This window comes from Diabrotica virgifera, chromosome 7 (genome assembly GCF_917563875.1).
Source record: "Diabrotica virgifera virgifera chromosome 7, PGI_DIABVI_V3a".
Classification (NCBI taxonomy): domain Eukaryota; kingdom Metazoa; phylum Arthropoda; class Insecta; order Coleoptera; family Chrysomelidae; genus Diabrotica; species Diabrotica virgifera.
The window spans coordinates 12,772,899-12,789,578 of NC_065449.1; the positions used below are offsets into that span (position 1 = coordinate 12,772,899).

The following is a 16,680-nucleotide window of genomic DNA, read 5'->3' on the forward strand; positions in this document are numbered from 1 at the left end:
GCCAATGAAAACTGACGATATATTTGTTGATATTACCCAAATAATGCAACACCAGCATAAAATACAGAGGGTGTATAATTAAGTATTAAATATATTGTGTATTTATCATTGAAATTTGGCAACAGGGCTAGAGGTCCTATAAAAATATATTATATGTGTGTATGTTACATATTTATTATACTATGCATTCTGTTGGATTTTTAATACTTTTTACAGAAAAAGATAGAGAAAGAGATTCCAAAATATTTGCATACAGGGCTTCCAAAATATTTGATAAAGCAAGAAGATAGTGCTGAAATGAACAGTCTCATGAAAAGGAGAGAATTATAAATAGCCAACAAGAATAACAAGACCAATGGCTTTAAAACATGTGATAGGGGACTTTTGTAGTTTGAGTGAAAATTTTAAGTGCAAGTTAAATTATTATCTGGTAAAATGGAAGTGGCACCAAAAAGAAAATCATATTTATTATTATCTTGTATTGAACCATTTATAATAGTTGAAATATGAAAAATGATAAAATAAGATATGAAAATTTAATAAAAAGTAAAGACTACATTATTACCGAGGGCCAAAAGTCCCTTAGAATAAAAAAAGTTTCTTTTGAATGAGATATTTGAAATTAAAAATCAGACTAAATTTTATCTTTTTTAACCCCTGTAACCTATTAAAATAAATAAAAAAGTCTTTAGGGACTTTCGGCCCTCGGTAATAATCTTTCATTCTGCTTTTAAATTTTTCAAAAATACTTATTAGTTTTCTAAGAATTCGAAAAAAATTAATGCATTAAAAACACATTGAATTTTGATTTTTAAATATTTCATTCTTTCTTTTATCTTTTATCTAAGTTTCTTTCTAAGGACTTTTAGCCCTCGGTAAGAAGGTAATCTTTCATTCCGAGTTTAAATTTTTCAAAGATATTTATTAGCATTCTCAGGATTCGAAAAAAATGCATTTAAAAAGCACCGGAGCCGAAATTTTGTAAAAATTGAAGAAATGAGATGTGGAAGAATATAGGCTCTTGATAAAAAGATCGTAACAAAAATTTCATAAAAACTGAGGATATATTTAAAAAATCTAGAGAAAAATAAATTCAAATTGCAAAGGCATGCTGATGGTAGGGGAGCCCAAGCTAGGATTTTTGCAGTAACTCGAGCACGTCAGATTATCATATGGGGAGAACCCTGGTACTCTGTAAGTAGGATGTACCTCTACAATATATTGGCTCTAAACACAGGGTTCGTTAAGTGGGGGCCGAAAAAAAAATATATCCTTAGAAAAACTCGAAATCGTCACATTAAGATAAGGTAAGTTAAGTACATGCAAAACAGTGTCTATTTCAAAAATCTGACGATTTGCGCGGGGCGTAAAGAAATGGGTGAGTCACAATGTTTCACAAGAAAAAAGCGAATATTTCGCGAAATAAACGATAGATCTGAAAACTAAAAAATACGTGCTCAATATTTGTCAAAAATCTATCGAATGATACCAAACACACGAGTGCCCACGGAGAGGGGTGAGGGTAAATTTAAGATTTTAAATACGAACCCCGCGATATTTCACGAAATGAACATCAGATCGAAAAACTGAAAAATACACTTATTCAATATGGTTTTAGAACGTACTCTTCACAACCCAATAGATCCCCAAAGCGCTCGAGTGACTGCACATTTAGCATAGTTTCCTCCCCTACTATGAGAAAAATTGACTGTTAATTTATAAAAGTAACAATACATACCTACCTGGAATATTTTTAACTTATAATTTGAAATATGTATAAATATCACGTGATATTTTAAATTGTATGTTTAAATGTCTCAAAACGAGGTTTTGTGATTTTGTGTAAATATTTTAGAATTTAGAATTTTAAATCCGTGGTGTGTACATATAGACACTGTCAACTAAAAATTTATTTATGGAATGTTACAGTTAATTTTCGGATAAAACAAAGTAGGCTAAATTTAACTAATCTGAGTGATTTTTTATAAACATCAGTTTGTTTAAGATCAGTTATTTATGATAAATGTATGGCCAAAAACTTACTATTCGGGCATTTAAAAATGCATTCCTCTTCGACGGCCGCGTCGAAAACATCGTGCATTGTTCGAAATTTCTTGGCAACATCCATAACATTCTTGAAAACTTCACCAAATACAGTCTCTGCTGTTAGAACGGCCTCCCGTAGATTAGAAAGAAACCCCGAACCATACCCAGAATAAATATATCCCAGGAAAGTTAAAAAGTACACTAACAGTTTTCCGTAGGGTATATTCATATCAGAAGTGCAATGCCACAATGAAAATGAAAATGAAAGTCGCGTTCGTGCATTCACATTCACAAAAGATTTCACAAAATAACTAGGATTTTGAGGTTAGAATCGCCAGAAGACACTTTTTGGACTTATTCAATGCCAAAATTTGAGATAGGACGTGTAGCGTATTTATTGAATACTTTTATTTTGGGTTCCTATCCTATCAAATGTAAATGTTTTGCAGTTTGTAATACAAATACATTATAGGTACACGTCATTGTTCATTAGACAATAAAATAGCCAGGTTCAAAGTTTCAAAGTACTTATAAATACATTTGAAAACGAGCAGAAAGTAAATGGGAACTTAATGTGTGGGTAAATAATTCAAATTAATAGTTGTGCAAACAACAGCATGATTAACAACTTGTTTTTCTTTTCTGCGTATGCGCAGAACGCAGAACTTTATGGAAATTTGATAAGTATTTTTTAAATGTACTTTTAATACATAATCTCGTGATTTTTTTTATATAATACAGAGAACAGAGATAAAGAATTGTCTTACATTTCGCCTCATTTAAGTAGGTACATACAACAAAATATCGACAAATATTATTATCGCTACTTCAAAATTTACCTAATCGGATTAAATTATAAAATGGTTTATTTATATAGTCCAGTCAGATATGAGAATTCCACTAAACCCCTAAAAATGATACGAACACGAACAAGTTGAATTTTGCTGAAGTGTCAATTTTGGACCACAACAAAGATGCAAAAAAATTTGCCACTCATACAGTACGACAGGGATCTCGTGAAATAAAGTTGTCACCGCGCATAAAACTGGGTGAAAAGTGGGGGTTTAGCCACGTCCAGTAAAGGCATTCGTGCGCCAGACGTTCTACTGTGAGCTATTAGATATTTTGACAGTGGGTGCATTCAGCAGACACAATCGCTAACTAATCGATTAGTGATTTTCTGCTGAATGCCACATAAATTGTGACATTTAGCATGTAAATTGTAACAAAAACACTACTTTGCAGTAGTATTTGGTTGAACTAAAATGATAAGATGAAATGAATGAAGGAAGGGTGATGAACTGATAATGGAAGTATGGAGAGACAGAGGCAAACTGAATAGAGTTGGCTAGCTATAGATGCAAGAGAGCAACTTGACACTCAAGGATGGATACGGCTCGTTTGCATGCCTGTCGAAGAACAGTAGCTCAACCTAAAGAGAGATGATGACTAGAAAAAGGGAAATCTTTTAAGATAAAAATATATGTTCAGAAAATAAATTAGATAAATATAATAATATAATAAAAATAGAAGAATATAGGAGATAAATAAAATAGACTGAATTATGGGCGCCAGAAGTTGGAATGGACCAAACTTCCAGGTATCTTACACTGCTGTTAAATAGTAAATATATTAAATTCAAAAATGGGAAAAAAAATAATGGATATACAAAACAAATAAATATTTATTAAATATAACTACTTAGATTTTTGACAACCTCTGAGTTAGAAAAATACAAACTATGTAACTCTAAAATGACAATGGGAAATAATTACCTATAGTAATATAAATATAATCTATAGTTACATTAGTAATGGAGTAGCTCTTATATGGAGCATACCCCCAACTTACATATACTAGGTTAAATAACAACCTTCACCAAATAATTGTACGATTGCAATACGTACAGCAACGTTAAACCCTATAGAACTAATGAACCAGAATATAATTAAGGGAGGATTATTCACAATGAATAATTTCCGTAACTCTCAAAGAGTTAAATAGGCACTAGCCTCATTAAGGTGAACCTACGGTCTACTTGATATATAAAAATCAGTTGCTTCGACACGTAGTCACTAAAAAATATAACAAGTAAAATGGATAGCTATTCAAAGGGAATAGCGTCCAAAGATATAATTAGAAATTGATTAAATGAATTTAAGTAAAGTTAAGCAAATAAGTTAAATAATTATGATTGACTAAAGAAAGATTAAAGTTATATGAATAAGTTAATAAATTAAGCAAATTAAGAGGACAAAGTATATAAATTTAAATTGATAAGTGGAGACAAGCAAGGTTAGTACTAAAAATATAAAGTTAATTAAGTAAATAAATGGTACAAGTAAATTTCAGGTAATATATAAAGGTAAAGAGAATCTCATATGGGGAAAAGATGATCTGAGCTCAAACCTCTTTGACCAGAGAGTTTACTGGTTTGGGGAACACTATCAACTATTATAGATATATAAAAACAATATGCAACTTAAATATTGAAACAAAATATGTGCGATAAACTATAAAACTTAATCATCAAAATAAATGTCCCGAGTCTTATACAAAAAATGAATGTGGTGTAATAGTGGAAGTGACAATCACTAGCAGATACTAAGTGTCCCAAAACAAACCCTAAATGGTCCCCGAGAGTGTCCTTGCTACGGATTCCAAAATCCCTGGTAGGCGAATTAGCACAGGGATGGTGCTAGCTTGTACCAATTAATATACCGATGCCCTTCTGGGGTGCAGAGGGCAGGATACAAAGTAGGTATGTGGGAGGTTCTCCAGGCTGGTCTCCAAATGACCTGGCTTGGCGTAGAACGGTTGCTCCCAGTTGTGAGGGGAGCTGACGGACTGGTTACAGTTTAAGATTTCCCCCAAGTGGCTAAAAACAAACATGTCCCGTTTTAGTTTCAATGTCAGAATCTAAGGAAAGGTCAAAGAGCCAAAGGAAAAGAAATGAGATATCTTTTTTTCAGAATGAACAACAAAAAGATCATTAGCAAAAACAATGATGGATTTGACCTTGATTCACATTACACACATTAATTTGGGATTTAACTTTAAATTCAATATTTAATACAGAATATGATTTTTATCTGAAAAATATGTCTATAAAGGGTATTTTTTTTATTATTAAAAATGGTATGGGATAATGTAATGTGTTGTAAATTTTAAGAAAAATACTGGCTTTTGGAACGAATTTAAGGTGGCTAGAATACACACAATCTAATAGAATAGAGAATAATGAATGTAATCTGTAAAATTTGAATTCAATATTATGAGGTTGACATAACCACACAAATCAAATGATATAATTTACAGGATATGTGACAAGATAATCTTCATCTGAGTGTATATTTTCGAACTATGGATATAATTAAAGATACTAAATTCAAAGAACAACTTCGATTCATACATTTACAGAAATAAATTCAATAGGAATTTAATATGACATGAGAGCGGCCATATTCGTTCCTTTTTCTCAAACTTTTTTTAAGAGTAAAAAAATTTACCGGATGACATGACTTCCAATTCCTCCGGGATCTCCCAAAACTTAGTCTCCTAGCTTCTCCAAAGCACCATTAATAATTTGCCACTAAATATCACTTATAAAAGCTTGAAACTATTGTATTAAAATTTCCGTCCTTTTCAATCAGTCATTCGCCACTTTTCCGTTCTAGCGTACCAAGCGAAGTCAATTATTTCCCGTCGTTAGACGAGGAGCCTCACAGAACGAAACTCACATGACAGCGAATGGTGTCTAATACCAACTGAAGTACTTGTGCCAACTAATAGTTAAGTATGACGTCAGTCAAAGATTTATTTTAGTTAGATCTTATTATTTTTAAGTATAATTTAATGACAAACCGTTATTAAAATTTAAATAAAATAACTATAAAGATAATTAAAGTTAACGGACTGTTATATTCCCCTTCTACTCGGAGAAAAAAAAAATTTTAAGCAAATTTTTTTTTTTTTTTAATTCAAAATATTAATAACCAAGTGGTAATAATCTATCATTCTACGTTGACCCGCAAGATTACAAGTAACCACAAATTAAGGATCAGGGAAAGAAGGATGATCACTACACCAAAACTATGAATCGGAAAAGATGACTCGAAGTCATATTAAAATGTCATCGACATTTTGTCTGCAAACCAAAACATAAGCTAAATAATGTACTAAAGTTCATAATGACAAATAAATGTCGAATTGGCACTAAATGCAAAATTGAACAATCCATGGACATCAAATTTATAAAGAGTATATCCAAGGACGAACAATCAGGCAAAGGTATGAGCCAATTCGCACCATAACACAAGTAAATATACTAAAGTAAGACAAAAGAAATCAACAACTGAAATAAGTGAAGAATGGAACACTTCATCCAAAATTGAACTACCAATGGACACCAGATTCGTAATAGCATATCCAGAGAAGAACAATCAGGAATATTTATGGAACAATTCTCACCAGTGCCAAATAATACAAATAGTAAGCATATCAAAGTTATCCAAAAACTCATTAATCAAAATAAATGTGGAATCGGACACTTAATCCAAAGTCGGACTATCAATGGACACCAGATTCATAAAGCATATCCACAGAAGGACGACCAGGAAGATTTATGGACCAATTCACACCAATACTAAATCACATAAATTAATTAGGCCTATGTACAACCACAACCGGTAATACGAGCCTATACAACCAAATAAACAAAATAAGTGAGGACTCGGACGCTTTATCCAAAATCGGACTATCAATGGACACCAGATTTATAGGAGCATATCCAAAGAAGAACGATCAGGAAGATTTGTGTACCAATTCTCACTAATACTAAATAAATTAAATTAGGTCCATCGACTCAAGTAAGTCGTTGACTAACTAAAATTGGTCCGTGCTGTTGTTCACTAGCTATAGCTATAGCTGATAACGTACCAATTGTAATAAAAAAAAATCTAAAAGGTGAACTGACAAGGTCTATGACACCATGATAAATGATAGAAAAAAAATATGACAAGAACGAGCAACCAATTTGGAATAAAACTGTAGATTCATACGTTCTCGCATACATAGAATTATCCAGGAAATATTCCTGAATCTCAACAACAAACTAATGCCTCAGGAAAGAAGAGGAAATCTACTAAAATAAGCAATTCATTTGTCCAAACACCTCAAATACTAAAAGGAACCTACTACCTATGAAGTACGGGACATAATGTAAACTAAATATTCCCTATCAAATGCTAAAAAATGTAACTGGAATGATTGGAATAATTACACAAGGATGGTCAGGACATGTGGCCAACATTTCCTGACCAGAAATATTTTGATGAATAAACATCTGCGTACTCTGCTATGAAAACATAGGTTACGAAATCGGATAGCAGTGATCAGTTGCTGAATTTCGAACCCACGCATTCACTAGGTTACCTAGGAACCCAAATTACAGAGCATTGGCAGACTAGTTCTTAAGAAGAAATCCATACATACATCAGAATTCCAAACTAATTCCAGAATCATACTGTGTAGGGCATAAGGATATAAATTATTATAAAGTATTTAGGATATCTGTGACAAATGTTGATAAAGTAAACCAATATAAAATTAAGAACCACCCCATCTTTCCAATATGGCAAATCTAATAACAAGATAATAAAAGATACATATAAAAAAAAATAGTATGTAGTCAAATATCAAAAATACAACACACAACCTGAGATAAGTAGTGTATAATATTCTTAGTTCCATAGTTCCATACCAAATATCAATATTAAACCAACGTACTTGCATGAGCTTACATATTCAAATATATAAATATACAATAATCAACAACCCTTCTATGCTAAGGGGTAGGTGCACAATCTAAAAATTACAAGTAGGATTTTATTAACTGGGTAATCCTACTAACAGTATTAATAATTAATAATGTTGATGCATAATAATTAAAATGCAACATTAATAATGAAAAAAAAATGATAAGCTCATACATAAGCGTACTAAAAAAAATAATTAACCTAATGATTCATAAATTGGAAGTCATCTAACAACCATGCCAAAAGATAAAAATGGAGATATGTACCTGCTCTATCTGGTGAATAAAATATTAAACTAAAATACTGAATCTTAATAAGGATCGAGCTAAAGACAAATAGAGGAAGAAGTTAGCTCAAACAACCCTATAAAGTTAATCTTCTTCCGAAGATGATGAATCAACCTCATCCATGGTGTTATCAGGCAGTAAATCCTTTATGTGAAATTGTCCAATTCGTTTGTTAGTCGAATTGTCCTTCAATTCATACACTAAAGGAGATATTACCTTCACAACCGTACAGGGAATATATTTCTGGCAAAATTTTGCCGAAATAGCATCACCCTTATTAGACTTTACAAAGTTTCGCTTCAACACTCTATCTCCAACGAAGAATCGCAGATCTCTTTTCCTCAAGTTATACTGCTGCTGGTTCCTTAGATAGGAAGTTTTTAACTTCTTCCGAATGTCAGAAAAAATTTGAGGTAGAGTCTGGAGATCTTCTAAGCGATGAAGGTTATCGGATATCTGAGGGAGATTTGTGGAAGTGTCGGAAATTGTACCAAAATAGTCACCAGATAAAGCAACATTTCTACCAAAATTGAGATATGCAGGAGAACATTGGGTAACCTCATGGACAGAGGTCCTTATGGCTTGAGCTATGGAATGGATATATTGATCCCAAGCTCTGTGATCTGGGAATGTATAGGACCTTAGGGCGGTGACGATACTGCGATTCACTCTCTCAGTATGATTGGCTTGAGGATGGTAGGCAGCATTATAAAAGGTCTTCTGGACCTTATATTTACCTAAAAGATCTTTAAAAGCCTTCGACACAAACTGAGGACCATTGTCACATGACACAATTTGGGGAACACCAAACAACAAAAAGACTTGTTCCTCTAAATATTTCAGAATGGCTGGAGTTGTGGCCTGACGAAGAGGACAAACTACAGGAAATTTGGTGAAATAATCCACAACTACCAAGCAGTAAGTATTACCCTTATAACTACGAGGATAGGGTCCAATGAGATCCAACGAGATCATCTGCCAAGGAAAATTAATGTTCCTAAAGGAACCCATGAGTCCAGCTTGTGGTAAATTACTGGGTTTACAAGTCGCACAAACTAAACACTTAGAAATATACTTTTTGATAGACTTGCGCATGCCAGGCCAATAATATAATTCGGCAATACGATGAAAAGTTTTATAAAAACCAAAATGTCCAGCAGTAACTTCATCATGAAACATACGTAATATGTTCTCCCTATTTGGCGTAGGTACAACTATTTTCCAATCTGACATATTGGATAAGGCCTCTATAGGACTTAAGATATGTTTGTACAGTATATTGTTCTCTACCTTAAAATCAGGATAATTTTGTGGGTCTTGAGTAACCCTATCAATCATATTCTGATACCACTCGTCAGGAGTTAAGGTGGACAAATCTAAGACATTAAGATCATGGACACGGGAAAGAGCATCAGCAACCACTACACCGTTGGCCTTTCGATGAACAATCTTATATGAATAGGCAGCCAGTTTGCATATCCATCGGGAAAGTCTCTGAGATGGGTTTTTCATACTATGAAGCCATACCAAGGAACTGTGGTCCGTAATTATGGTGAAATTACGGCCCTCTAAATAATAACGAAATGCTTCCAACCCATGTATGATAGCTAAGAGTTCTTTCTCAGTGGTGGAATAGTTTTTCTGGGCCTTATTCAATTTCTTACTCGTGTAAGCTATGGGATGTTCCGAGCCATCTTTCAACTGGAACAATACGCCACCAGAAGCAGTATTAGAGCAATCAGTCATCAAATAAAAATGCTCATTAAAATTAGGTGACATCATGACTGGTGCGCTAGTTAAAGCCTCTTTAACGCGCCTAAAAGCTTCATCAGCCTCAGGAGTCCAGGTAATGGTCTGCCCCTTTTTCCTGTTCTTCAAAAGATCCGTAAGAGGTGACAACAAGGTAGAGTATGAAGGTACAAACCGGCGATAATATCCACACATTCCCAATATCCTACGGACTTGGGTGGTGGTCTTAGGTATAGGAAAATTCTTAATATCAACTATTTTCTCAGGATCAGTCCTTAGACCCTGATTATCAACAACATAACCCAAAAACTTAAGACTAGGGCGACAAAACTGACACTTATCCAGATTAATTGTTAGATTAGCTTCCTTAAGACGTAAAAACAATTTATCTAAAATTTCCATATGAAGGGAAAAATCAGGAGTGACTACTAAAATATCGTCCAAATAATAGAAAACATAGGGCTCTAACTGTGGACCAATGACTAAATCCATCAGACGACACATTGTCTGAGGAGCAGAAACAAGACCGAAAGGCATGGTGACAAACTGGAATAATCCTTTACCACTGACAGCAAAAGCAGTATATTTCTTGCTCTCTTCACTCAGTGGGATCTGTAAAAAGGCCTTAGACAAATCAATCGAAGAGATGTATTTGGCATTCTGAAGTTTGCTCAAAATCACGTCGATTCGGGGAATTGGATAAGCATCCCTGTTAGTGGTGATACTGTTTAGTTTTCGACCATCAAAGCAGATCCTGAAGGATCCATCCTTCTTCTTTGTTAACCAGAGTGGGGAACAATAGGACGACGTTGAATGTTCTATGATATTTAAAGCAAGCATCAAATCTACTTCTTTTTCTAAATCTGCCTGCCAGGCTTGAGGTATGGGATACTGATATAATCTGAAAGGAGTAGGATTTCCCACCTCAATAGTGTGAGATATTAATGAAGTACGACCTAGTTTGTCATTTGAAGAAATAGTAGTAAACTGAGAGATCATATTCTCCAATTGCCTTTGTTCAGAACTAGATAAACTGGAAAAATCATGAATAGCACTAAGGGTAGACAGATTAAATTCAGATATGGAAAAAGAAAAATCAGAACAACTTAAGGTGCTATTAAAAGCATTGAAGAAGTCCATACCTAAAATTATAGAATTCTGTACAGAAGGAATAACATAAAATGTAATTTTCCTACATAAATTTGCCACTGTGATTTCAATTTGGAGTTTGCCTGTAATAGATTGGACTGTACCATCTGCAGTAGATACTTGCAAAGATGAAATGGGCATAATGGGAATATTAGCATTTTTCAATAAATTTAATGAATGTGCTCCTATCAATGAAATATTAGAGCCACTATCTAATAAAGCTAAACACGATTGTCCTAAAATTTGAATAGGTAGATATGGCCTATTATCATTTTGTTTCCTAACTAATAAAGAGTTAATATCTAAATCTAAAATATTTGGTTGGATACAACCATTATATGGAACTACTTCGCCATCAAAATTATTATTATACTTAACACTACCAATTAAAGAATTTGTGGCTTTGCAACCCTGTGAAACATGTGCGTTCAACGTATCATGACTAAAACTTAATTTCTGGACTGATTTTGATTTGTGGTGTGTGCTTGTTTCCTGAACGATGCCTTCTTCCCTTTCCGATTGGAAGATGGGTTTGAGTTGCTTGGTGTGCTTGGGCCAGCTGTCTCGTTTTCTGATGGGGTTTGATTCCCTGATTGGGTGTTGGACGGAGAAACGCTCAGGGGACGGACCTCCGACATTTCGTTTCCCGAACACTTGACACAATTTCTTTTGAGGGTATTTTCCCTACCACAACCGTGGCAGAAAATACGAGTTTGTGGGATACCACAATCATTGAACTTATGATTAGACTGGTGACAATTCCAGCAAACAACGGAACTAAAAACAGAAACATTACGTTCAGGGCCCTTATTTTGCCAAGAACGTTGTCTAAAGGAAGTTGGCTGAGAAGAAGAATTAGAAGAGGGTCGAGATGTGGATGGAGGCTGAGAAGACCAGGATAACGTTTCCTCCAAACGTTTGCACTTTACAGTGAGGTCATCAATACTCTGGATGTCCATAAGAGCTAACTGTTGATGGTAAAAAGGCAATAAACATTTTAAGATGATTTTTATTTTGGACAAATCAGATAAAGGAGTGTCTAAACGGCTACACATGCCTAAAATAGTGTTAATGAACATAGTGACAGACTCCCCTGGTTTCTGCTTATGGTTTTTGATTTCATCCAAGAGATCATCCTGGTATGAGTAAGGAAGAAAATCTGACTTCAACTTGCGAACCAGATCAGACCAACAAGATAAATTTCCTCTATTATTCATGAACCAGGTAAAAGCAGGACCGGTAAACAATTCAGCTGAAGCAGCAAACAAATTTTCTTCAGAGACACCTCTAGATACACGAAGACATTCGACCTTTTCTAAAAATGTAATCACATCATTGTGCTGTTTTTCACCGGAAAATGAAACACCCCATTTGTGTACTTGCACAGGTTTGGAGTATGTGAAACTAGGAACGACACTGACTGGAGCATTAGGAGTAGATGTGGCTATGGGGTTAACCTTAGAATCAAGCTCACCCTCCAAGGTAAGGATTTTAAGAGAAACAGACTTTTTAAAAGGTTCCTGCTCTTCTGTAGTACACTGTAACAAGTGTACTCGGCCAGAAATATGAGCTAGACGAGATATTAACCTAACATATTCATTGTCCTGTACAGTTCCCCTAAACTTCTCTATTTTCTTCGACAAGCTATCCAACGTTTCGGATATTCCTTTCCGTTGGTCCTCAAAAGGGATATGTACAGCCGAAAGTTGGGTGAAACTCCTATTGCCTTCTTCTTGCTTCAAAGCACCCCGCAGAAGATTGCGTTTCCTATCGACAGTTGCCGACTCCTCTGGTACTACGTCCCTAATTTTCAACTCATAGTCCAATTCGTCCACCAGAAGATGTTCAACTTTAAAAGCACACATGATGAAAGCAAAAATTATTGACAAGCAATCCAAAGGTCAGAAATATGAAATATACTTAAGTTTGTACGCAAAATATATAAGTACGGAGAAAATATTAGCAACACACCAACAAAATCAAAAATGGCCAGCAAAATATATGTATCAAATAAATAAAGTAAATAAGGTATAATCAAGTAAATATAGTACCTAAATATTGGAAAAAAAAATTAATTATTATACTTGTACTAGAAAAAAAAAATATGTAAGTATTAACGATTACTGTACGTACAAATACAACACTGGCTGAAAGAGTAAAATAATATAATCTAATATATGCTAGTTACTTATACTTCGTTTCAAATTCAACCCAGAATGTAAGCTGTATGACAAAACTATAAACGAGGTTTCAAAATCAGAAGGGAATAATATAAATAAAAGAAAAAAAAAATGAACTAAAAGAACTACTGTCTTAGAACCTATAAAAGGTTGGCACCAAGTTGGGCTGCCGATGTAACAAAAACACTACTTTGCAGTAGTATTTGGTTGAACTAAAATGATAAGATGAAATGAATGAAGGAAGGGTGATGAACTGATAATGGAAGTATGGAGAGACAGAGGCAAACTGAATAGAGTTGGCTAGCTATAGATGCAAGAGAGCAACTTGACACTCAAGGATGGATACGGCTCGTTTGCATGCCTGTCGAAGAACAGTAGCTCAACCTAAAGAGAGATGATGACTAGAAAAAGGGAAATCTTTTAAGATAAAAATATATGTTCAGAAAATAAATTAGATAAATATAATAATATAATAAAAATAGAAGAATATAGGAGATAAATAAAATAGACTGAATTATGGGCGCCAGAAGTTGGAATGGACCAAACTTCCAGGTATCTTACACTGCTGTTAAATAGTAAATATATTAAATTCAAAAATGGGAAAAAAAATAATGGATATACAAAACAAATAAATATTTATTAAATATAACTACTTAGATTTTTGACAACCTCTGAGTTAGAAAAATACAAACTATGTAACTCTAAAATGACAATGGGAAATAATTACCTATAGTAATATAAATATAATCTATAGTTACATTAGTAATGGAGTAGCTCTTATATGGAGCATACCCCCAACTTACATATACTAGGTTAAATAACAACCTTCACCAAATAATTGTACGATTGCAATACGTACAGCAACGTTAAACCCTATAGAACTAATGAACCAGAATATAATTAAGGGAGGATTATTCACAATGAATAATTTCCGTAACTCTCAAAGAGTTAAATAGGCACTAGCCTCATTAAGGTGAACCTACGGTCTACTTGATATATAAAAATCAGTTGCTTCGACACGTAGTCACTAAAAAATATAACAAGTAAAATGGATAGCTATTCAAAGGGAATAGCGTCCAAAGATATAATTAGAAATTGATTAAATGAATTTAAGTAAAGTTAAGCAAATAAGTTAAATAATTATGATTGACTAAAGAAAGATTAAAGTTATATGAATAAGTTAATAAATTAAGCAAATTAAGAGGACAAAGTATATAAATTTAAATTGATAAGTGGAGACAAGCAAGGTTAGTACTAAAAATATAAAGTTAATTAAGTAAATAAATGGTACAAGTAAATTTCAGGTAATATATAAAGGTAAAGAGAATCTCATATGGGGAAAAGATGATCTGAGCTCAAACCTCTTTGACCAGAGAGTTTACTGGTTTGGGGAACACTATCAACTATTATAGATATATAAAAACAATATGCAACTTAAATATTGAAACAAAATATGTGCGATAAACTATAAAACTTAATCATCAAAATAAATGTCCCGAGTCTTATACAAAAAATGAATGTGGTGTAATAGTGGAAGTGACAATCACTAGCAGATACTAAGTGTCCCAAAACAAACCCTAAATGGTCCCCGAGAGTGTCCTTGCTACGGATTCCAAAATCCCTGGTAGGCGAATTAGCACAGGGATGGTGCTAGCTTGTACCAATTAATATACCGATGCCCTTCTGGGGTGCAGAGGGCAGGATACAAAGTAGGTATGTGGGAGGTTCTCCAGGCTGGTCTCCAAATGACCTGGCTTGGCGTAGAACGGTTGCTCCCAGTTGTGAGGGGAGCTGACGGACTGGTTACAGTTTAAGATTTCCCCCAAGTGGCTAAAAACAAACATGTCCCGTTTTAGTTTCAATGTCAGAATCTAAGGAAAGGTCAAAGAGCCAAAGGAAAAGAAATGAGATATCTTTTTTTCAGAATGAACAACAAAAAGATCATTAGCAAAAACAATGATGGATTTGACCTTGATTCACATTACACACATTAATTTGGGATTTAACTTTAAATTCAATATTTAATACAGAATATGATTTTTATCTGAAAAATATGTCTATAAAGGGTATTTTTTTTATTATTAAAAATGGTATGGGATAATGTAATGTGTTGTAAATTTTAAGAAAAATACTGGCTTTTGGAACGAATTTAAGGTGGCTAGAATACACACAATCTAATAGAATAGAGAATAATGAATGTAATCTGTAAAATTTGAATTCAATATTATGAGGTTGACATAACCACACAAATCAAATGATATAATTTACAGGATATGTGACAAGATAATCTTCATCTGAGTGTATATTTTCGAACTATGGATATAATTAAAGATACTAAATTCAAAGAACAACTTCGATTCATACATTTACAGAAATAAATTCAATAGGAATTTAATATGACATGAGAGCGGCCATATTCGTTCCTTTTTCTCAAACTTTTTTTAAGAGTAAAAAAATTTACCGGATGACATGACTTCCAATTCCTCCGGGATCTCCCAAAACTTAGTCTCCTAGCTTCTCCAAAGCACCATTAATAATTTGCCACTAAATATCACTTATAAAAGCTTGAAACTATTGTATTAAAATTTCCGTCCTTTTCAATCAGTCATTCGCCACTTTTCCGTTCTAGCGTACCAAGCGAAGTCAATTATTTCCCGTCGTTAGACGAGGAGCCTCACAGAACGAAACTCACATGACAGCGAATGGTGTCTAATACCAACTGAAGTACTTGTGCCAACTAATAGTTAAGTATGACGTCAGTCAAAGATTTATTTTAGTTAGATCTTATTATTTTTAAGTATAATTTAATGACAAACCGTTATTAAAATTTAAATAAAATAACTATAAAGATAATTAAAGTTAACGGACTGTTATAAAATCACAAATCGATTACTAATCGATTAGTTAGCGATTGCGTCTGCTGAATGCACCCAGTGTTGCATTATTTCTTTTCATTTTAGTTGTACTCGTTTTATGCAAAAGTTCTTTTCAAAACTCTGATAAAATTAAAAAGTGTAAAGATAAGTAGATAAATTGTAATATATTATATACATATATTAATAAAAATCAAATGTATTTCTTTTCTGCATATAATTTTTTTTTTCATTGTGAGATACAATTATTGTAGCGTTTTCTCTTCTCTTCTATTGATTTCTTTTTCTAAAGATCCTTAAACTATTTTGATTGAGCAGAAATTAGCCACAGTTAAATTGAAAAAATAATTTTATTAGAAAATAATTTTGTCGAATGTGTACCTAACCGTGAATATAATGAATGAATTATTATTACCTTATTTAAATATTAAATATTGTATTGTATTTTCTACTTAGATGGCATTAAGTGAGGGTGAACAAAAATGTTGTATTTTCTCCTAACTTTAAAAAATTCTGAGGAAAAATTGAAAAGCTGATTTTGTTTCATAGTCTTTTTCATAGTAATAGTCTTAATCTTTTT

General features: G+C 33.3%; 2 protein-coding genes across 2 annotated transcripts in view; both read right to left on the bottom strand.

Moving 5' to 3' along the window:
* LOC126887770 (group XIIA secretory phospholipase A2) overlaps positions 1-2,730 on the bottom strand; it is a 30,125-nt gene extending 27,395 nt beyond the window's left edge. Inside the window, exon 1 of the mRNA XM_050655575.1 lies at positions 2,044-2,730. Within this exon, the coding sequence (XP_050511532.1) occupies positions 2,044-2,275 (232 nt within the window). The 5' untranslated portion in view covers positions 2,276-2,730. The remainder of the gene's footprint in view (positions 1-2,043) is intronic.
* Positions 2,731-11,480: 8,750 nt separating this feature from the next.
* LOC126887768 (uncharacterized) lies at positions 11,481-16,096 on the bottom strand. The gene is made up of 2 exons (XM_050655573.1): positions 15,689-16,096; positions 11,481-15,057 (listed from the first exon to the last, which is right to left on the bottom strand). Exon 2 carries the CDS (start codon positions 12,910-12,912, stop codon positions 11,497-11,499), a length of 1,416 nt encoding a protein of 471 aa, XP_050511530.1. The 5' UTR covers positions 12,913-15,057; positions 15,689-16,096; the 3' UTR covers positions 11,481-11,496.
* Positions 16,097-16,680: the final 584 nt, after the last annotated feature.